The sequence below is a fragment of the Phaethon aethereus genome (genome assembly GCF_964289735.1).
Source record: "Phaethon aethereus genome assembly, chromosome: 3".
NCBI lineage: Eukaryota > Metazoa > Chordata > Aves > Phaethontiformes > Phaethontidae > Phaethon > Phaethon aethereus.
The window spans coordinates 119,507,195-119,530,493 of NC_138576.1; the positions used below are offsets into that span (position 1 = coordinate 119,507,195).

The window sequence follows — 23,299 nt, forward strand, 5'->3', positions numbered from 1 at the left end:
ATGGACACACTGGGCAGGAAGGTGGTGGTGTGCGACAACGGCACTGGGGTGAGTCGCTCCGGCCCGGGGACCCGCCCTGCCGCCGGGGCGGGGGAGGGGGAAAGGGGAAGCAGGGCGACTCCCCCCCGACCCGGCCCGGCTTCCTGCCGGCACGCCCGCGGGCCGCGCCCGGCCGGCTGCCGCCGCTACCGGGCCCGGCCGCCTTCCCCCCAGCGCCGAGGCGCTGCCTGGGGCCGGCAAAGGGCCGCGCCGCCCTCCGCCAGCCCCGGCCCGCGGGCAGCCGCTGGAGCGCGGGAGGCCGGTGCGGGCCTGCGGAATGAATGGGCGGGGGGAGCGCGGCGCGGATAACTGGCAGTCCCGGCGGTTTGCCGGTTGTTCGCTTATTTCTAAACTGGCTGAGCAAAATCGGCCGTCGGGGGTCTTCAGTGCTGCGTCTGCTGCGTGGGTATTGTGCTGTGCCCCCACCCCCCCGGCATTTTGCTGATTTACTGTGAATATCTTATTGCTCTACATGACCTGAGCTATAGCAACGAGCACTTAACCAAAAATACAATTTTTAAAAAATTGTGAATGAACGCATTATACATTCAGCAACTAGGGATATGCCCTTTCTATGTAGGGTTATTAGTTTTAGGGAAACGTGAGGGGTTTGTTGGGGTTTTTTGTTTGGTTTTTTTTGCAACTACTTGTTAAAATGGAGCATCATCCTTTCGTTAATACCTTCCTGATCTGCAGCATACTCAAAATTGTCTTTTTTTTTTTTTTTTTAATTGAGAGCCCCAAACGTCTTTTCTCCATCCTTTCACCTTTTGTGCCCTCTGTGAACTGCAGGCACTAGAAATTCATCCTTTTGTCAGTGGTTTGCAGGCTTTGAGGCGCCTCGACAGGAAGTGGAAAAAAATACCATTTTAGAGCAAATAGATACCATGCTATAGGTGGATGTTCCCCCTCGGTAATTTTGTGTAGCAGTTCTAGGGTTTCCCACAATAAAGAACTATTGTGTGGAGAGTTAACACAACTGACAGCATGTAAAGGTCTCTTGAATGGTCAAAAAAAAAAAAGTGATTTTAAAAAAATGAACACTTGGAATAAAGTTGTTTTTTTTTTTTTTAAAAAGCCAAAGGGAGACTAGTTGAGGCAAAGGATGTCATTGATAGAGATTCAGCATCCTGAGTTGGAGGGGCTGCAATTAGCATCTGAAATGACTGGAATGGTTCAGGAAGAACAGCATCATGTTTGACAGTTTGGGGGTTTGACAGTTCTGATGTCTTCTCATTTTCCCTCCTTTAGGAAAAACCTCTCTTTCATAGGGCTGGGGTCTGGAGCCCTTGGACACCTTTTACACTATCATTTAGAAAAAGGAAAATAAAAAAAGAACACATTTACTGTTTTCTTCTTACAAAGGATGTGGAAGCTTTTTTTGTTTTTGTTTAGTACTCTTATTTTAAGGCCCATATAAAAAAAAAAGTTAGAGCTTCATCCTTTAGTGTGGTCCTTTACCTAGCAATAAATCATTGAGTTGTAAAATGTTTCGTAAACAGGTAGTGAGAGCAGTATTGTGCTGTGGCCGGTCTTGGTAAGGTGTGAGGTGTGGGCTAGAAGCAATTATTTATACCCAATTTCCCAAGCTGGGTTTGTAACACACATTTTCGTACAGTGTAACATATCTCTGTGTGCTTTTAAATCAAGAGACATCTTGGAACGATAAGTTTTTTTTCCTCTGCGAGTTGTATGCAGGACATAAATGACCATAACAGCAGAAGGTGCCTTTATAGTGCTGTCGCAGTGCCAAGAGGAGGGGCCTGTGTCACTTCAGCTTGTGTTGCTTTGGGTTGTGTTTGGCCTCTAAGGAGAACAATGTGCGTATGGAAGTACCCTGGCCACAGAGTTCATTGCGTGGGATAGTAGAGTATCAAGAAATAATTGTTAAATTGGTAAACTCAAAACATTTAGGTTGAACTGGGATAATTAAAATAGAATTGGGATAATTAAACTGGAAGAAAATTCCATTCAGTAAATCTTTTGATCCTTAACTGCATGTTGAGATTATTGTCCTATATTGTCAAACCAGTATTTTTATAATAATATTTTTTCTTTACGACAAAGAAGAGATGCTTTATGTCGGAGTGATTTCTGATACGCTGCAATATGTCATACTTAAAGCCATGATTGCAGTTAAATCTCTTGCTAGGTGCCAGAAATATTACATAAAAATGGTGAATATCTTAGAAAAATCGGATGTGATTTTAACTTTAGGCTTGTCTTTGAAATTTACTGTCCCTGTTGCGCTGCAGTAGAACTTGTAACGTATCTGCCTGCAACTGATCTTTGAGGAAGAAGTGACTAGAAGGAAGTTCTTGCGACACGTAATGTAGGGGAGAGACAGGCAGTGGCACATCAAAGGTCTAAAGCATTAGAGATGGATGTTCTTATTGTTATGGGACAAATGGTAAGTTATTTAGTGGCCTGTAAAATTGCTCTAATTGTATTTAGGGTTTTTCTTTGAGAGTTGCATCAATGGAAAGAATCAGGCTCATAGACCTGATAAGAATATTAGCATTCTTTTTAAAACTCATCACGTGACCTGTTTGTGAGCTTCCTCATTCTTTTCGTTTGAAAGAGTACTTATACATACAAGTTCTTACTGTTTGATGACTCAGTAGGAAGTGAAAGAGTCAGTATAAACCACACTGAAATGGAGAAGAAACTATATATGGTAAAACTTATTACATACGTGGTCTTGCACACAGGCAAGCTAAGTAGCTATTCTTAAAACATTCTGAATGTGTCGCAAATGTGTGCAAAAATTAATGATGATGAGCTCTTGGCTTCCTTGCGGAGATGCGTAAATTCATTGAGTGTTGGTGTTATTGTTCGAGACATGATGTATACTGAGCATTGTACTGAAATCATATGATAATTGTTCCACAGGGTGTGCACAATAAGAGATGGTAGAGAAACAAACACACTGTACACGTTTCAAATTGAGAATGGCAGGAACAGTGAGTATTTGATGTCTGGCACTAGAAAAGAGAAGCTGATTATATTCCAAACTACTGCAGTTCATAAAGTTTAATTGAATATTTTGGAGGATCTCCTGTAAGGGATGGGAGGCAGAGGTATCTTGGGTTTCTTGAACCCCTTAAAAAATCTAAAACTGTCCAGGATCTATTATTATATACATCTGTGTTTAAGTGCATTTACCTGTTGGTAGTTTTACCGAGTCTGGTTCCTCAGCCATAATATACAATGTTATGTCATCACAAACCTCCCGAACCAGCTGAATATTCAGTATCATATCAGGGAGAATACTGCAGTGGGAGTGTTCTCATTGATGGGGAAGCTGATGTACAAGGCTGACTTGTTCTCTTCTTCACCAAATTTTCATGTAGCCTGGAGGGAGAAATTTCAAATTTGAAGAGGAGGAGACAGAGTTAAAATTCTGACCTTTCTATCTACTGCTGAGTTTACCCGACTTCTTAAGAAATGACATTTCTACAGCACTGTGTTCTGGCCTGAAAGGGGTAGGGAATGAACTGTGAACGTCCAGGCTTAATCTTGCTCATTGTAGTTTACAGAAATTAAATCTGGTTTTGATTGTGTGTTAGGCTAGTTGGAGAAATGACAATCTGTTTTTAAAATCTAGGATATGTTAATTGCCAATGTTGTTAACTTCCCAGGAAGGTGGGTCAAGGTCTTAACGTGGAAGGGGGCTGGAAGTTACTATTGTAGTTCAAGTAGTAAGAACTTAGAATAGTGTATTTGTAGGTCAGCATAGTTTTATGTGATTTTGAGATGTATTTTAAGGTTGGCCAAGAGGCACTTACTGACTTTGTGCAGTAGTCATTTCAGTCACGTATCTCAGTTGTTGCTATATAAATCTTGGCGTTTATTTGCCCAGTCATCTGGGTTTAAAAGTGTGGGTAGTGGAGCTTCTTGAGGGGTGCTCCAGTAGCTTGAGTTGTAAAGATTCATTTAGATGTTACTGGTCCTGTTACTTCTGTTGACGAACACAGCTGGTGATGACTGGTAGCGAAGTTGCTTCACGCTGGGGGAGAGAAAAGGAGGAAAAGCTGTAAGCAGATATATGGGTGTAAAGGTTCATGGGCTACCTGGAGGTGCTTATGGTTGTACTTGGAACAATTTATGAAACCCTAAGCTGGAGTATGGGATTGTATGGGCTGTTTTTTTAGAATTTCCTTCTAGCTTGACCAGGTCCTACACAAGGAAATTTATAACAATCGTACCTAAATATTATAGTAGCAACAAAAAATGTGTGATTGCCCTGAATGCAGTAATTTGCCAAGTCTGAAAGGGAGCGCTTTTTTTTTTTTTTTTTTTTTTTTTTTAAATTTGGACACTATTATTTGGACTTGGCTTAGTCCTTCAAAATGTCTTATGTTTTCTCTGGTGTAAAAGTTCTGGTAAAGTCTTCTAGTGTATTTGTGTAGTGTGATCCAGAAATGCTTGTGGCTGCTTTGCTTTCTCATAGCAGCACTGCATTCTTGAATACACAGATAAGATCTATATAACTCCTAGGTAACTTCTGTCCTTAATATAAGTAAAATAATTGATAAGTACTTGCCTTTTCAGAGAACTGGGATTGAAGTAGAATGAGCAAAATGAGTTGTATACACAGTGTCATTCTTCAGGTATTCCAAACAGCTCTGTCTTTGGAGACAGCAAGCACTGAATGGGTGAAAGAAATTAGGGTCACAAAAAGCAAAAAAAATGTGCTTCCCCCCCTGCCCCGTATTAGCTCAACTTTAATTAAAATATCACATGGCTCTTTCCGTAACTGGCTCTATAACTTTATTTCCAAAACGGGTGCCCTTTTTACTGCAGTAAGGCGAATAATTTAGAGCAACAGAAAGTGACTTTTTATGTTACCATTAGTGTAATGGCAGAATTCCCCTCAGCTGCAATTAGCTGTACTCTTTTTGCTGTGATAATTGTTTCAGTGGCAGTCTTCAGACCTCACTTCAGAAAACTCGGTGAACATTTTGGAAATTCTAGGAGATAGCTTTTAATAAAACCTAAAATGGGTAATTAAACTTTGGGACAGGGTCCCAAGGAGGCTGTGAATTGTCTGTCCTTGGAGGCTTCCAACACCCCACTGGTCAAAGCCCTAAGCAACCTGGTCTGAATTCAGTGTTGACTGCTTTGAGCCCAAGGTTGGACGAGACAGCTCCTGAGGTTCCCTCCAACCTGAATGATCCTGTGATGATCTGGTACTGCTGTTACACCTAGATGATTGAGTAATTTTGCAGATGAATATGCATAATGTTTAGTTTGGGACTGCAGGACTTTGTTCTGGCATGCTGATACAGCGCAGTACGCAAAGTATGCATCAAAAAAAAGAAGCCTGCTTTTTATGAACTGCAGGCAGAACATCAGAGTATGATACATGAACATCAGAGTAGGATAGCCAAAGAGCATAATTTGCTGATCCCCATGAGCTAAAACTGTAACTTCTTGTTGGCATACTTAAAGCTCTTGTTTTACAATGGAGCTTCCTCTAGTGACTGTATATATTTATTTTTATGCTCAGTTAATCCTCACTGTTTTCTTAGTGTATATACTATCTTGGGACGCAGTGATACAAAGCTTCCTTTCATACATATTTGGGTAACAAACATTCTTTCAGAGTATCCTGTTTGGTGTGAACTACCATCAGCTGAGGTGTTGGTTGTGCTGTTGGTTTTAGAAGGGCTTACTGTAAAACTCCTGGTTTTTTCCTTAAAAGAAACCCTGAAAAATATGAAAATCTGAGAAATCCATCTGAATTGTACAGAGTATCTCTGCTAGTTCACTGTTAAATGCTCCTTATAACAGCATAACACCTAAATTCACAAGGTTTTGGGGTTTTTCTGATGTATAATTTGTTATGCTACTTTGTGCTCTAATTGGAGAGATGATTTAATTTGGTCTCATTGGGTTCTCATTATAAGGTGATCCATTACAAAATGATGGGTTTCAGGTTGCTAGAGAACTTTTTTTAGAGTGGCAGGAAATCCAAATGCAAACACTGGACTCTTTTATACCTCTCAACCTACTAAGTCGTTTTAATACTGTTTCTCAAAAATCTGACATTCTGATTCAGAAAACATTCTCGAAAATGCTTTAATTCAGTTTTACAGACCTATGCATCATCTGAAATGTGCAAAATTGATTTGAAAGTGTAAATCCAATTGTTTTCCAGTGGGACACATTCTCTTAAATTTGGGCTTCTATTTTTTTTACCCTAAACCAGGGTTCTATTGGTAAACAAAAGTAATGCATTTTCTAATAAAATTATTTATTCCTTTTCAGTTTGTGAAATGTGGCTATGCAGGCTCAAACTTTCCAGAGCACATTTTTCCAGCTTTGGTTGGAAGACCTATTATAAGATCAACTGCTAAAGTGGGAAACATTGAAATCAAGGTAAATTTTTTTCATTATTATTCCTTTCTGACAGATAAAAATATTTAGGACAGCTTTTGATTTATGTAATGTTTGGAAATGCTTTTTCCTTAATTCTCCGTTATGCTCTTTAAGGATCTGTTGATTCATTTCTGTATTGGGTTTTAGCCTGTCACATACTACAAAGTTACTAAGCAGGTAATCTAAAACACTGGAGGCCTTCACATAGCACAACTGAGGAGGCAGCAGGTAGGGCTCAAGTGGTTCTGGGCAAAAAGGGGCTTCAAATGCCAATATGTAAATGACATCAAGATTAGAACGCAGAAATAAGGCAGAAGTGGTTGATGTTTGTCGCCAAGCTGTACTGTAAGATTCTGAGACAATGTTGAAGAGCAGCTGGAGCTTCCAGGTCTTTCTATACTGTTTGCTTTCTGCTCACAGTTGATCATCTGTGATCTTGTATGAGATGTTTAACCTTGATTGTATTTGCATTTCATCGTTTCTATTGTTTCTGTTTTCTTTTCTTTTTGCTGCTGTTAGGCGTAGGTACTCCACACCAGCTAGAGATGTAGAAACTATGTTCAGGCTACCTTGTCTTGGGACGTTGTTCCAAGCTTGGAACTGGGGACACACGCCATATTTTTCTGAAGTCTGGGGAGCTATCATTTCTCACTTTATTTTGTAATTACAGAGTAGTGCTTCAAGTATTAGTAGTTGCTTCTGCAATACAGGCTCCAGTAAATGTCTTGGCTCTGCTGTGGTCGCATCCTCCCTTCTTGCTTCTAGCCACATATTCTCACCTTGTGCTAGCCATACTGCCTGTGCAGTCATGTGGTGATCCACATAAGTGACCTGATCCAGCTGAAAGAGTGATTTCTTTGTCCACTAAAGTTTTGACTGCCTCACTAGACAATTGTGCAAGCTCCAGTTTGAGACCAAGGCAGAAGCAGGAACTTGAGGGAGAAGTGAGAGGCGACGCAGTAGTGTAGAAGCTGTCGTTTAGGCCAGTGAAGGTCAAGTAGAACCACACATGTACAGGCTTTCAATTTTGCTTTCCCTGTTGCTTCTGAGCAGCAGCTTAGTAAAAGGAAAAAAAAAAAAAATCTGCCCAGTCTCGTACCTTATTTTCAGAACCGTATGGTTGAACTTCAGTTATCTGATTTCTCCTGCTGCCTATGAAAACTTAGTAGTATCAGCAGAATGTCATACTAGGAAGTCAAGAGGATGAAAGACACCAGACCTTCCCAAAATGCGCTTTCTTTTTTTTTTAATATTGCAATACTGCTTAGCTTGTGTCAGCTAGGACAATTTTGTTGAAAGGATGGAGATCTTTCCCTTTCACAGTAGATAGGAGTTTTTGTAAGGAGAGGGAACCCATCTTCCTTTCTCTTGCAAGAGAAGTGTTTCTTCAGGTACCTACTTTAACTTAATGTGACAATTTCTTCAAGGAGGTCCTGGTGAAGTTCTGTGAAAGTTATGCAGTGATTTACAAGTCTTAAGTCCAAGAAAAATTCTCTTGCATGAAATCTTGTTGTTGAAGTCATGTTTTCTTTCCAGCTGATCTGATACAGCCTGTCCTGCCAGTTTTGGTATCCTCTGATTATCTGATAACTTCCTTTAGTATCATTACAGATGACAGTGTTGAATTGGAAAGATAGGAGGTAGAAGTGGGTAGTTGCTATGAGATCAATGCAAAAGAACCAGTGAACTATAATTTTGCCCTCATTGCCAGTCTTCTGCTTGAGCATGGATCACATGGGTGCATTTTAGAGAGTATAAACTGTGTCTAGATTCTTCCTAGAAGTTTTATAGCATCTGCCTATAATAGCCTGTCACTCCTTCTTAAGGAAACAGTGTATTAAGAAGTCGTCCCTGCCACAGATACTTTGGGTATCCCAGTAAGGTAATACAATAGGAAGACTTGTTAAGTGTGACTGCTGCTTTTATTTGTGAGATTCTTGCAGATTTGCTAAAAAAATGTGTTTTAGCACATTAATTTTATGCCAAAATATAATTCTAGCCATTCACTGCAAGTTCTTGCAGGATAGGTTTAAAACTGAGTAAAGGAAGCTGGCAAGAAGCTTATCAGTTTAACTTTTCAAAACTCTTCAGAAAAGCTGTCTTTCCTGTGGAATTCAGAAACTTTGTGAAAAGAGTCTGGAAGCTGATCAAAACAGTGGTTATCATCCATCTGTTGACTTACTGATTTCAGGTTGCTTTGCTCATGTTTTCCTTCTGGATTCTCATTTCAGCCAGCAGCAGGGATATAGCTTTTTTTCCTACTGAGTCCTCAGTTCAGGACATAAACACAAAAATTCACTTATTACTGGGATTATTTTGCTTAAAATTGCAACCTTAAAACTCTAAACCCAGAAGCATAGATGATGCTCTTAGCTTTTACTGCTTTACTATCTGTAGCAGGGGTTAATAACCTTCTTAGGAAGGCAGGACTGATGGGTAGCTTTGACTGGTTAAAACAAATTAGGATTTTAGGGCAGATCAGACCTGCTAAGCCATAGTCCATGTCCTACAGTTCTGTTTCTGCCCAAGACATGCCTGGAGGAGGTTGTTCTGTGGATTTGAAGTGAGGAAGATGGCCATGTTCTGACCAGCTTCATTGGTACTGCCTGTGCAAAGGCAGCTGCCAGAAACTCTACGCACTTTTCCTCTGACACAATTTGCGGGATAAGCAGATTTGCTGATGGTTATCCTATGGCTTTTGGCAGTTTAGGTGACTCAAAGTAAATTTAATCAAAGGAGGAAAAATATCAATAATCGTGAAACTGGCTTTAGTATAATTTTGGACAGTGTTTGTACACATACACTTCAGATTTCTCATATTGCATCCTGGTCACTTTAATTATCCTATCTTGCTACCTCCCTAGCTTGCTATAGAGAAAGAGCTTTGAGACACTGCTCTTGCTACTGCACTTCATGATTGTTTATTTCCATTCTGAGAGTAGACACCATAATTTAAGTGAATATCTCCTATTTGATTCTTTTTGGGTATTTATTCCATGATGTATGAACAGTTTAGCCTGCTTATAGGTGAATGCTATTATGTTATAGTTTTCAGTTCTTGGGTATTTAAAGCGGAATATTTAGAAGAACATTGAAATTTAGCATTTGTCAGAGCTAGTTAAGGTCAAATGCATTGTGCGGAGTCTTGTTTAGTTCATATAAATGCCTTGCCCAGGGTAAAACTCCGGTGTTGCAGAATATTTGTGCACAGAATCCTATTTATGAGAAAGAGGCAGATATACTGATCTTGTTTGTGACGTAAGATGCATAAACATGACATGCTAGTGACTTGTATCAATAGCTTCTTTTAAAGAGACATTTTAATCTGAGATCCTGAGAATGCTAGCTTGGCCCTAACTAAACTAACTCAGATCACTTCCCGCTGTACTTGCATCTCTTTTTCAGCCTATTTCTACTGTGTACTTAAAATAATTTGAGAATTTCATTTAGGCCTTTTCTGACTTTCTTGCTTCTACCTTCTTTCTTCACCTTTCTTGACGTGTTGAAGTAGAATAACAAAAAGATGGTAAGTGAGGTGCCCCTGTGCTGTTTGTTTACCATTTTTGCTTGATGGGACCTAGTAGCTGTTATGTTATTTTTTGATGCTATTCATTGTTTTGTCTTGTCCTACATTTTACATTTGAATACATACCTATTTTGGACGTTGTTCATTGCTTTGGTTTACTAGCAACTAATTAATGAGAGTATTTTGTGTATTTCTTCTAAATGCTACATAACCTGTAATTTTGCGAGATGTAAGAATAACTCTTAAAGATCAATGTAAGCTCAGCACCATTAACAGTAGAAATTGCTGTGTTTAACATTAAAAACCAAGAGTGTGAAAAAACTTTCAGATTTCAGCTAGACAACTGTTACTGAGTACCAAAGTGGTGGAAACATTGAATGTCATGATACGGGTTCCTCTCTGCAAATTCAGTTGTGCTGTCCTTCTTCCTCTTCACCTACCAAGTGTGCATGTTTGTTAGTGTGCTCTTGAGAACAATTGTTCTGCCCTTTAACTTTGTTTTAAAAGGACGTCAAAGTTTTGTGCAACTTTCAGTGCACATTTGAATAGCGGCTTTTCCTGGGCTATGTCCTGTTGGGCAGCAGAGATCCTCAAAGAACAATGCACAAAAAAGGCTTCTGATTCTTCTAGCTGATGGAGTTTCTGTTGTCTTAAATTCTCAGGAGTAACGTGGCTGCATGGTGGAGTTTTCATAGTGTGGTTTGACTAGGGTACATTTGATTTAAAATGTTAGAGTCTTGACTTCTGTCTTCTGTACAGTGATCTACTGTGCAAGGGAGAACAAATTAAAATGCCTTGTCAGGGAGAGGGGTTGGAAGAGGAATGGTTTGATTTAAACTGTTCTCAATGAACTTCCTTTTTACATGGTCAACAGTAATTGTTTCGGTTACTCCTTAAAAAAGGCGTTATAAACCGGACGCTGGATTTTTCGTTGTGCATCTTTTTTTCCCTAGCATTGAATAGTAGGTTGAGTAGCCCTCACTTGGAAATTTTCTGTGCCACAATGGCAGTGGCATATTTTTGTATGAAGCAGCTGGGTTTTTTGCAATGAAAGGAATATAATACCAGTATGGAAACAGTGCTATTAGTACTTAGAAATATGTCCTTATAGGCCAAATATGAGCAAGTCAGTTAAGGCTTCTTTAGAAAAGTATGGGATATAATAGGGAGCAAAAATAAGATGTTACTGTGCATACTTCCTCTGGGAAATACGTGGGAAAGGAGAAGCTACGGTGCTACTAATTTGAATGTGCAATGTTTGCATAACTAATAAACAGGTTGCTTAATCAGTATGAAATGACTATACAAACTATGCATTAGTTGGTTGTATTTGTGTAAGAATGCATTAATGGGGTTTTTGGCTTGGGACTTTTGGCATGGAACAGACGAGGGTATATTTTTATATTTAGATGTGTCTCTTCACACCCTACTGACATAGGCAATATGTAAACCATTGTTTCTTTCAATGTCAAGTGTGGAACTTCTAATCTCTTATTTGCTTTTGCTACTGTTCAGTATGCTTATTCACCACTCATTATTCCTTTTTTGGTATTGTGCACAAAAATTTGCAACATGCATGGAAAAATACTCTGCCAATCCCACCTACTACTCTTATGTGATATTTTGCATCTCAGCCCTTAGAAATTAGTATTTGATAAAAGAATTTTGGAGGTGTCGGTGGAAAAACATCTGTACTTATGAAGGTCTTTGTAGTATCTAGCTGTTAACAGAGTTTGTTTAAGGTTAATTGGCAAATGGAATTAATAAAGCTTATTTTGGAAAAGGTTTGGGATGGGTAACAGACAAATTTAAATACTACATGAAACAATTCTACTTTTCTCCTAAGTAGCTGAAAATGATTCTAAAACTTGGGTATTGTTTAAGAACACAGTTGGACACAGGCTGGAGCAGTTCACTGTCATTCTTGAGGATTTTGGTGTTTAGAAAACTTTGCAAGCACTGACATGTTTCTATATTAAAACTTTACAGGATCTCATGGTTGGTGATGAAGCAAGTGAATTGCGCTCAATGCTGGAAGTGAATTATCCAATGGAGAATGGCATAGTTCGGAACTGGGATGATATGAAGCACCTCTGGGATTACACGTTTGGACCAGAAAAACTTAATATTGACACAAAAAATTGTAAAATACTACTCACAGAACCTCCCATGAATCCAACTAAAAACAGGGAGAAGATCGTGGAGGTATGTCTGTCTACTAGAAACTGATATATACTGTCACTGAAGCATCACTAAGAGATTTTAACTTCTTGCAACACCTCATAAGTCTGAGGCAAAGCAGTTCTGTTTTCTAACCAAAACTCGTCCTCAATGAGCTGATCTCGTTCAAAAGATGCAAGCAGGCTTCTTGTCTCAAGCCATATCACAATTAAAACACAGAACTGGAAATATATGTTTGTCTTCATATATCCAAGATATATTGATTACTAGCTATCGGATGAATGTTAATTACTTTAAGTGACTTGGACTTCTGTAAGCCAGTAATGCTTCAGAGGAGGCTGAGGTGGTGCTTACCAGATGTTGTTGGAGGTAGTTGAGACAAAGGTGTGATGACAACCAATTCACTCATCTTTGATTAACACTAGGGATTATCGATGAAAGTCTTCTAAGAAGTAAAGCCTGGTTCTTGGATCCTTGATCTCAGGCCCTAGGTGACCTAAGCTCCATCTGAACCTTGTGTTAATGTAGGTTGTCAGATGTATATTGTTTAGCTCTATTACCATATGACAAAGACTTGATTTTTGAAGAGAAGTAATGTTTGATGAGAACAAAAAGTTTAGTTTCCTGTTTTGATTTTTTTTCTCAAACGTCATAGGCATTTTTGATTAATGTAAGTATTCAGTGTTACAAAAATGTAATTTAAAAATGTGTTGTTAGAATAGCTGATAGGGCAGGAATAATGGATTCTAAGTCTGAAACCTTATCAATTTATCAGAATTCTGAATATGAAAGCTTGCGTATACTTTTTTTTTCCCAAATCTGTTGCTTGGCCTAATAAGAATTTACCTTTCTCATTACCTGCTGACCTTTCCTTTAAAATCCTTTTGTTGTCACAGCTACAATAGCGCTTTCTGCAACATAGCAGTGAATATATTTGCGCTAATGTTTTCTTTCAGTGACTCGGGAGCAAGTGAAGTATAGCAAAGTTGGAAAAACTTAAGTGAAAAAATCAAACTGTGTAATCTAAATTCAAAATTTCTTAGCAATTGTGGACATTAGGGACCTATTACCTAAGTATTATGTAATGCAACATAAGTAATGCTGTCTATTGTACATCAGTCAGCTGTGGTGTGATAGACGTAGCAGATTATTCCGGGTGGCCTCCATGTAGCAGGAATGGTTGAATTTCCTGTTCGGGCTTCTTTGCTTTTCAGCTGTCTACAATAGTGTTCTTGTTTCTGTTTTCCTGCTCAGCACAAAAGGCTGGGGTTTAGTTATTCTGGTACTGAGTAATTTTATACCATACACTGAAAAGTCTTGTATGGCTTCTGAACTCTGATAAAATATTTGCATTGCTCCATTTGCTTTTTTTAAGCCACTCCAGAGATTGTAGATACTTAATCATGATCCAGAGGATTAAGGAGAACTAGAATCCATTTCTGTAAAATTAAATTTGAGTTAAACAGAAGCTCGTTGTTTCTATTAATATTTTTAATGGATCAGTGTTATGAGGACTAGCAGTATTTAGGTTTTTAACTGCAACATACTTATACTCCTTCCATTTTTGACATGGACTCCTCCTTTTCAGGGAGGCTAGCCCAGGATGAAGCAGAGGACTGAATTAAGATTTTTCCTAAAGCCTGCAGTAAATATAACAACATCTCTGCATTTTGTGATACACTGCAGTAGCATTTTAAAAGAAAAGCTTAGTCATCTGGGCCATATCAAGATGGTAGATAATTATATACACTGTACTTCATTCTACTTCCAGTAGTTCTCTTTCCTCACCCCATTGCTCCATCGAACTCAGATACATAGTAACAGCAGCAAATGTTCACATGACAGATATATCATAAAACAAACGAAAGTGCTGTTTCTTTCATAGTGTGTAAAAGGCACTGGTTGCTCCTCAGCTTAACTGAGTGTTTGCTGTTTGTCTCTAGTTACCTCAATTACCCCAATTTTTAGTTCTTCCTTTCTATGCCCAGTCACTTTGTAGGTAATCCAAAAGCTGCTGTCACAAGAAGAGTCGTCTTTTCAGGAGAACGTCCTGCTCGGTGTTTACATCTTAAGATTTGTTAACATATGTGTCCTGTGTCAAGGCATTTTTCATGTCCAACAGAACAGACCTAGACATCTTGAAGGAAGGAATAATAACCCCCCAAAGGCCTGCATATAGGTTATAAAAGGGTTTTGCAGTGGCTTCTAGGATTTAGTACAACATGTGAGGGCAGTAACTCATGCCTTTTGGATATTCGTTTTGTTGTATGAAGATGATAATTTAGATTTTTCTTAAATAAGTTTTTCATTTTGTAAGCACTCAGGTTGTTGGAAAGACTCTTCCATTGGAATAGTGCTGGTTTTAGACAATGACTACTCAAATGGGATCTCTCTTTGTGTTGCTGCCCTTTCAACTATTCCTTTTCTGGCAGACACTTCTGCTTCTTGTTTCTGAAGGTATTGCGTTATGTGCTAAATTGTGGCCATTACATAAGTTACTAGCCAGCCTTGTAATGTCTTCCTCATTCTTAGCCCATTCACCTAACTACTGTATTAAATTTCCTTTTGTATTACCCAGTTCACATTGGGGGTTTATAAAAACCCAAGGCTTGATGTTGTCATGGCAGGGTGCTCACCCCTTCTGTGTTCCTTTCTGCTTGGCTTCTGCTATACTGCTGCTCACAGCAAATACCCTGAGAAAGGCAGCATCAGTCTTCCCAGGGGTTTTGTAGTGTGCTCGATACAGCTGTGAAATAATTAACTTGACTTTGCAAGGATCAGGTTTTTGATATGGGCCAGCTGTTTAAAATCATGCTATTCTAACAGAGGAGGTTCCTTAAATAGTTCAGAATTCTAAAATTGCCAGGCATCAGCTTTTTTTCTTTAAAAATATTTAGATATCTTTTACTTGAGCTCTGGGAGTAATTAGGATTTAATCAGTTTCTATTCCTAAAAGTTGCAGTAGTGAACAGGAGGCTATGGAATAGCAAAAGCAAAACTTCTGTATCTGCTGGAATAAGCAGAGTTCATCTGTTTTTCCTGGTAAAGCGTTTTGAGGGGAAAACTGCTGTGCAGTATGATTTGTTTACTTGGCCTTTTTTGTGTTTATAAGGAAGACAAGATCCTATAAACTCTACATCCTTTAATCCTAGACTCTGTTTCTTCACTGAAACTAGTGGTTAGGGGAACCTAGTCTACAAGACAGGCAGTTACTTTTTATGTTTCAGTAAGAGTTCTGCAAACCTCTGAATTTCTTTATGTGGTAACATAATTAGCCCTATGTGTACTATTTCAATAATAGTGCATTTTGCACTAATTTTCGAAGTTTGTCATCAGTTATGCTTTAAAGAAGGGAAGATGGCGGTGCAGACTCAGAGAACAACCAGTGACACTGATTCTAGACCCATGCGCGTAGGAGTCTGGTCATTGCTTGACATAGTCTGCGGTTATACAAAGGCTGTAGGGCTTGATATGAAGGGGAAAGAAAACTGAACTTAATTAGATTAAGAGCATACACCTTTAACAAACATTTCATTCCCAAGTTACACTTCAGTAAGGAAGTACTTGGCTGGTCTACAAGTACTGCCTCCCACTCATTAAAGCACTTTGGAAAATGGCTTGGTAAAGCTGCAGAAATTGGTGTGTGGTTTTCTTGAAAGTATTCACTTGTATTGCTAAACAGACATGGAATATTTTGTACGGCTCATCTTGTGTCAACAGGTAAGATATAGAACTGAATGTACTACTTACTGCCATAGAGCAAGTAGGTTTCTAATGTTTGTGTAGAATCTGTGTGACAAAATTTCCTGGAAAGTGTTTTTGATTAGCAAAAATGCAGAATTATAGAAAAACGGTTTTCAAATGTATGAAATTTCTTGGCCTGTTTTGGAAATTAATTTTTGCCTTCATCTTACAGGTTATGTTTGAGACATACCAGTTTTCTGGGGTGTATGTAGCCATTCAGGCTGTTCTTACTTTGTATGCTCAAGGTAGGAGAAGATAACTTAAAATCTGTTTAGTTTATAAATGTGTTTCTGAGACAAAGTACTAATACGGTGTTAGTGGGTCTTGGGCTTAACTCGGTGCTGTTGTAAGTAAGCTCAGCTCTGACTTACGGGCTTGCTTATTGTTTTGAGGAACTATTGATAGGTAACACTGTCAGTGTTATTTTCATGAACCAACTGTGGAGACGTGCTTGTAAGTGCAAAAATCTGGTTTATCAAAACAGTTATTGTTTCAGGGTGTAGTCATTTAGCCTTTGGCATCAAGTCTTAACAACAGGCTTTTGATTTTCTGATAAAGGAAGAATTTATTATCATAAGTGAATTTCAAGAAGATGACTAGGTGACTTTTGCACTATTTGCAGTTCAAAAAAAAAGTGGACTCTTTTGCTATATATTAAACTAGAACAAATGATCCTCAGCCTGAGGAGAAAGTTCCAGATTCGTGAATTCGATAGAAATTCTACCATTGACTGCAATCCATCTAGGATTTTAAGAAGTTACTCAAGCACATCAGTTCTAATAACATGACTCCTTACATCTGTTTACTAGCAGCTTGGTGTGTTTAGCTGTCACATAGCAGGACATAAATATCCTTGTCCATTAACATGCCACCACAGTTTCTATGTCCAAGAGCAAAAGTGATGGAGTACTGGAAGGGTGGTTCTGTTATGCAAGTCATTAAAACTAGTTGAACCAAAACCACTTCTGCAGACCTGGATATTAATTTCGTTTGCTGCAATCTGTCCTGTTATTTCCCCCCTGCCTTGGTTTTTCTTTGATTTGATTCCTTGTAAGTATTTAATTGACTAACATATAGTCTTAAATTCTGCTGTAATTGTATATGTATTTTACCACATAGTGCTCAATTACTTTGTGAATAACAAAACGTGAAACAATTTAGAGTGGTCCACAGTGTTTCTAGATAATAACATCTAAATGAAAGTTGAAGACCTTCTAAGTTACAACAAACCAAGTGACACATAAATAGAACATATGCTTTTAAAAATAATAATTTTTAAACGGCCCTTTAAAACATCCTACTTATTTGTATTATATTACAGATTAAAGTAGTGGTTGAAATTGCATATAGAGGCATGCCGCATTTCAGTGCACCACATTTTGTTGCTGCTGTTAAAACTCTCTTAAGACTAGTTGTTGCTTTTACCTGGAATTGCGTGCTTATGTGCCTTTTAAGTGCAAAGGGGTTTATATATCAAAACCTAGTTCTAATTAGGGAATTCTTTAGCAACTCCTCACAACAGTCTTTTGGAGTTAGGTGTAGTCCCTTGTGACTGACTGTTTCCTTACTTACTGCATGTGTCCAGTTGCAAGATTTGTTGTGTTTGCATAGCGGTTATTCCAGTTCACTAATAAATTGAAGATCTGATCACACAACTGAACCAAAGTGTGTTCTTTGGTTCATTTGAGGCAAATAACCAATTTGTTTGCCTTCTGTTTACAAAGCTTGAGCAAATTACAGTAGCCAAACCAATGCACCTTGCCATTACATATTAAATGTTCCTTCATTTTTTTAAGGTTTCCCCTTAAAATACATTTTCTTGCTCTAGGTAGCTTGTGAGGAACTATAAAACTGTTTTCTAATCAACTTTCACCATTAATTCTGCTTCTTATTTATTTTGCTGCTGAAGTATAGAAACTTCTGTTTCTATGAACTTATGATACCACTTTTGTACAACTTAGAATTTAATGGTTTTACGGTAAACTTTTTTCACCAGAGTTAATTTCTTTAGCCTGTGAAAGTGGATCTGATTCAGCCTAATGCTGTTTCTGTGGGGAAGAAAAAAATTAGATGTGTGCTGTATAGTCCAAATATTCTCTACCTTACGAAAGCATTGTTTTGTTTTTTGAATACCAGTCAAAATCAGTAAGTCCTAATAATTGTAACAAGGTAAACTTGTGGCCTGAATAGCCCCAGGTTTCTTCATATTTGAGAAATTAATACAAGGTTGCATATAAAGCTGAATCTGAGGAGGAATTTATGCCCTGACAAGCATTTAATGATCTTAGATATTCTTTTAAATTAGAGTGCAATTTAAGATGTCAAAACACCACATAAAATTGTGAACGGTGGAGTTATAAGCACCTAGGAAAAACTAGAGGTAATACTTTTAAAAAAACTTACATGAAAGCATTTGTTACTATGAAAATCTTAAGTTTAAAATCCAGCTGAATGGAAGTAACTGAATTCTAAATTGTGACTGCTTTTCCCAAAATTATGACTGGGGGAACAGAGATTGTGTTAAGATTACAATGAAAAATCCTATCTTAAACTCACTACTATTCTGCTCTATTTTGAAGGTGGTAATAAAAGTTGTACTTTTTTTTCCCCCATCCTCCCATTCTCTTAGGTTTGTTGACTGGTGTTGTTGTGGACTCTGGTGATGGTGTAACTCATATTTGCCCAGTTTATGAAGGTTTCTCTCTCCCTCATCTCACCAGACGGTTAGATATTGCTGGGAGGGATATCACTAGGTACCTCATTAAGGTAAGCTGGAAAGAATTTTTAAGGTTGAGGCTGGTATCTGTGGTACATTGGTTCGAGTTAAAATCCCTTGAGAACAAGAAACTGCTATACACTTTCCCTTTATTATTCATATGCTAATTACATAAATAACTTCTCTATTCTCTGTGTTGCTTCACTCTATCCTTACTATGTTTCCTCATCTAAATCGCATGTGGTAATACTGATATTATTCAGAGACTTCACATTTGCTTAGTGGCAGCCTTGTAGAAAGGGATTTTATTCCATATTTGGGAAGGCAAAACTCAAAAGTTGGCTTTCTTGATACCTAAAATGAAAACAAAATTGTATTCTATCAGTTCTGTTCACCTGTTTTCAGAAAGACTTCTTCTTACAGTGTGTAAAATAGTGTAGTGATTTTTCCCTGATTATCAAATAAGACAGTATGTTTTATAGACTACTTGTTTTTTTAAATACAAGCAACATTCTGGATTGACAAATCTTATAGTTGAACTGGAATAGTGGAGTGTTCTGAAGTGAAGTCCTAAATATAAGAATTTTCTTGGTTATCTTCCATTTGTCTTTGTAATAGTTACACTGAAAGTTGTAATGATGAAGAAAATTTCTCACTTGGAGTAATGCTGCTGCTAATCTATTTTTCTGGTAATAATGGATACACTTTGACAGATTTAACTTAATACTAAATTTGCAGTTAAAGGGAGGTGAATTTTTAAAGATACATGTTTGAATGTACCCATCTACTGATAAAGAGGTTTGGACTGTTCCTCTCATTTACTGCTAACCTAATGTTCCATCTAGCTCCTCTTACTGCGGGGGTATGCTTTCAACCATTCTGCTGATTTTGAGACGGTTCGCATGATTAAGGAAAAGCTATGTTATGTGGGATACAACATTGAACAGGAGCAGAAACTGGCATTAGAGACCACAGTACTAGTTGAATCCTACACGGTGAGTGTTTTGAGACAGCTTTTCTTGTCCTAAACTTCACAGGTTTAAAGTCAGGTAGCATTTAGCTTTGATTCCTTCTAAATTTTTCTTGGCAGTAGCTCACTTCCAGACACAGGTGTCTGTATAATCAGATTACTTGCTTCTGGGAAAACTTTTAAAAGCTTTTTTGTTGTTGTTGTTCTTTTCAGATTTTCCATAAGACTTTACTCATTTTTGTCATTGTAGATCCTTGAAATTTGAATATTATAGTACAGGAACTTGTAGAGAAAGTGGACTTACTCTGTCATGTCGGGTTGTTTCAGCTTCATCTGAAATCATATAGCAGTGACATGTATGAGACTGGTGTCTGTTGACAGGAATGGTAAATGTGCTCTTAGTGGAAACTTCTGTGATCACACACGGAAGAAAAGAACTTGCAGGAAAGCATTAGTCTTGCTGCAAGATCATTGTCTAAATTGGTATTAGGAGCTATATTGCATGGAAATGTTTGGTACGTCAGTATCGATGTATCTGGTCCCTGATGTCCCTAAGTAAATTGTGTAATGATTGAAGGATTTGTATCTTCTTTCAGTAGTACTGAATGACTTCTTGCAGTGGTGACAATTATCAACAATTTCCTGTTTTAGAACATTAGGGAACAATGTGGGTCATTTTCTCTTGGTTTGTTTAGTATCCAAGTGACTAAAAGTAGTTTTCTAAATGGTGGTTTTTTTTTTTTTTCACTAGCTCCCAGATGGCAGGATTATCAAAGTTGGTGGAGAACGGTTTGAGGCACCGGAGGCTCTCTTCCAGCCTCACTTAATCAACGTAGAGGGGGTTGGTGTGGCTGAATTGCTGTTTAACACCATCCAGGCTGCTGACATTGATACCAGGTAAGAGCAGAACACTTAAAATCCTCTGTCAGGGTACAGGGATGATGTGAGAACTGCATTCAAACAAAAGAACTTCTTTTGCTTTAGACACTAATATGTGCACTGCTGGGGGAGGGTGTATAGTGAGAGTGGGGCTCAGTCTGAGCACCTTGGAGCTTAACAGGTTTTCTGGAAACTTGACTATTTTGGTACGAATGAGCAAGGATAAAATTTTGAAAGCACAGGTTTTTGTTTTTTTTTTTTACTGCTGCTTTCTGCAATGCCTAGAAAAGCATGAGCAAGTCTGACAAACTTGTGCAAAGTCTGTCTTTGTGTAGTGACGGTTTTTTAGATTTATATTTACTCCCTGTACGTACAGGTATCTACTTGTACAACCGAATATACTATGAAACACTAGAAAGACTATTTTTTTTTGGTCAGGTCTGAATTCTACAAGCACATTGTGCTGTCCGGAGGTTCCACCATGTACCCCGGGCTGCCTTCGCGACTGGAGCGGGAACTTAAACAGCTCTACCTGGAACGAGTTCTGAAAGGAGATGTGGAAAAGCTCTCGGTAGGTACCGAGTCACTACTTTATTTGTGTGGGGCCGAGGTTTATCCTGAATCCCCACTAGAGGGAACCAGGTGGTCAGAAATGACAGAAGCTGCGGGTGGCCCTCCATGCAACTTGCAAAATTGCTGCCTCTGAGTTCGTTTCGTGTAGGTTGCTTGTGTCTATACTTGCAGTAAAGCCACCTTCTAGTCCGTGCTAATCGCAGGTAATTCCTAAAGTCTCGGATTAGTTTGAATGTAAAATGGGTTGTTAAATGCTAGGGCACAACTTGTAATATAGGTTTAATGAAGCTAATGAATTTTGTGCCTTAGAAAGTCATCACTGAGCAAAAAGTGGTGGGGTTTTTTTTTAATTATCTTCAAATGTTTGGATTCATGCTGTAAGTGAAATACTCAAAAGTAGGAGGCTGGAGTTCTCAGACACCTTCAAGTGGAATAAATTTCCCTTGTTCATTGGTTACTGTGATACGCAGACAACAGCCACACACACGTTACAGAGGTAGCACTGCATTGTAATGCTGTCTGCTTTTCAAGGAGGAGATAGTTACAGAGAAAATTCCTTTGAGTGGTGTTTCTAATGTTGAACTGAATTGGACTTCCCTGGTTTTTAATACAATGTTCACTCAGATCTTTTGCAGCTATATGGAATGACTCAATTGTACAGGATGTTTTAAGTCTGAGACAATATTTCACACATAGCTTTGACTGCACTCATTTTTGCTCTTGAAGTTAGAGCTTTAGCATCAAAGAATTTAAGGGAATATTAATTAGTTGGTCTAGACCGTGTAAATTTAAAATCTGTTCCATCTGGCCTTCTAAAATTTGATATAATTCTAAAATATTTTGTGATCTGATGATCTGGTAACTTCTGATAATTTTAACCATTGAAGCTTAGGAAGTATTTCACTCTTTGCCATGCTCATGAAATGCAAAAATACGGTCTTTAATTTTGTATTCTGACTCCTGGGCGCTTTGTGGATACACTGAAAGTAGAATTTTGAGGAAAATGTCAATAGCTGTCTCTAATTTCCAGTGCAAAGTAGTTATTTTACTTTGGTTGTGAAGCTGGAAGCTCACACAGAGTGCCCTATGCTAGCATTTCAGTTTTTTTGTTGCATTTTTCTCACTAAACAGTTTCCATTTCATTGTTCTGGTGGAAAGCACTATCTTATTTTGAAAGGCTTTGTTTCAAGAATCCTAGTAACAGTTTCATTTCTTTTTCTTAGAAATTTAAGATCCGAATTGAAGATCCACCTCGTCGAAAGCACATGGTGTTTTTGGGTGGCGCAGTTCTAGCAGACATCATGAAAGACAAAGACAACTTCTGGATGACCCGACAAGAATACCAAGAAAAGGGAGTGCGTGTGCTGGAGAAGCTTGGTGTGACTGTTCGATAAATCCCAAAGCTTGTTCCCATCACATGTCTAAAGCTTTTTTTTTTTTTTTTTCTTTCATTGCCAATCTCTGAACTCACTCAGCTACATGTTATGGAAAGGCCTGTCTGTGGCCTTTTGACCCAAAGGTCAGGTTTTGTTCTGGTTTCTTGGGGTAGCTTTTGTTAAATGTTTCTTAATGTGGCTAAATTTGACTATTAAATTTGACCACTTCCCTGCAAACAAAACAGAGCAAGAGCAGCCTGTCTACTTCATTGTTCCTTCCCAGTAGGCAATTGGGTAATTCTGGTAGGCTTTTTCTTCTGGGTTTATTGCTGTAGTACTGCTAGCTTTTGTCTCTAGCTCACAAGGGGTTGTGTGCCTTTTTTTAGCATAAGAAAACCTTTAAACAGGAATTTTTGCTATTGGATCATTGTGGTGGTTATCTTTGCATCTTTTTGCCTCTCTCTACATTAAGATTATTTTTTTCTTTCCTGCAATTAGGAATTTTGATTAAACATTGTTAGAAACTAGTTTAACTAGCTGGAATGGCTTTAACACACTGTTTTGATGTAATGTGGTTCCATATGCACTGCTGCCTAAACTGGCTTCTGAGGTGGTTTATCCTTAAAGGTGGTGGTGGGGCTTTCATACTGTATTTCTCTAGGTGAGCATGTACACAGTTGCCACAAATGGAGAAACACCTGATACTCTGGCAAATGTAAATTTGTGGCCTTAGGTGTGTTTTTCTGGAGGGAGGAGACAGGTTTGAGCTGTGTTGCTTTTCTGTTAAGGGACAGCTGGGGGTCAGTCTGACCAAAAATGCCTCTTTCTTTTTTTATAGCTAAATTTTTGGTACCATGTTGTCTCGGCATAGGGAGCAAGAATGTTAAATTAGCTATTCTGTAATTGTTGAG

At 38.4% G+C, this 23,299-nt stretch overlaps 1 protein-coding gene across 2 annotated transcripts; it reads left to right on the forward strand.

Moving 5' to 3' along the window:
- ACTR2 (actin related protein 2) lies at positions 1–22,916 on the forward strand (the record flags this gene model as incomplete). Of its 2 annotated transcripts, XM_081997227.1 has the most annotated exons (10): positions 1–48; positions 6,313–6,423; positions 9,935–9,949; positions 11,939–12,154; positions 16,047–16,119; positions 18,504–18,640; positions 19,436–19,585; positions 20,312–20,457; positions 20,878–21,010; positions 22,236–22,916. In XM_081997227.1, the coding sequence occupies 10 exons, from the start codon at positions 1–3 to the stop codon at positions 22,404–22,406; spliced, it is 1,200 nt and encodes a 399-aa protein (XP_081853353.1). In that variant the 3' UTR covers positions 22,407–22,916. The 2 variants fall into 2 exon arrangements, with proteins under 2 accessions (XP_081853353.1, XP_081853354.1); XM_081997228.1 differs by lacking the exon at positions 9,935–9,949.
- Positions 22,917–23,299: the final 383 nt, after the last annotated feature.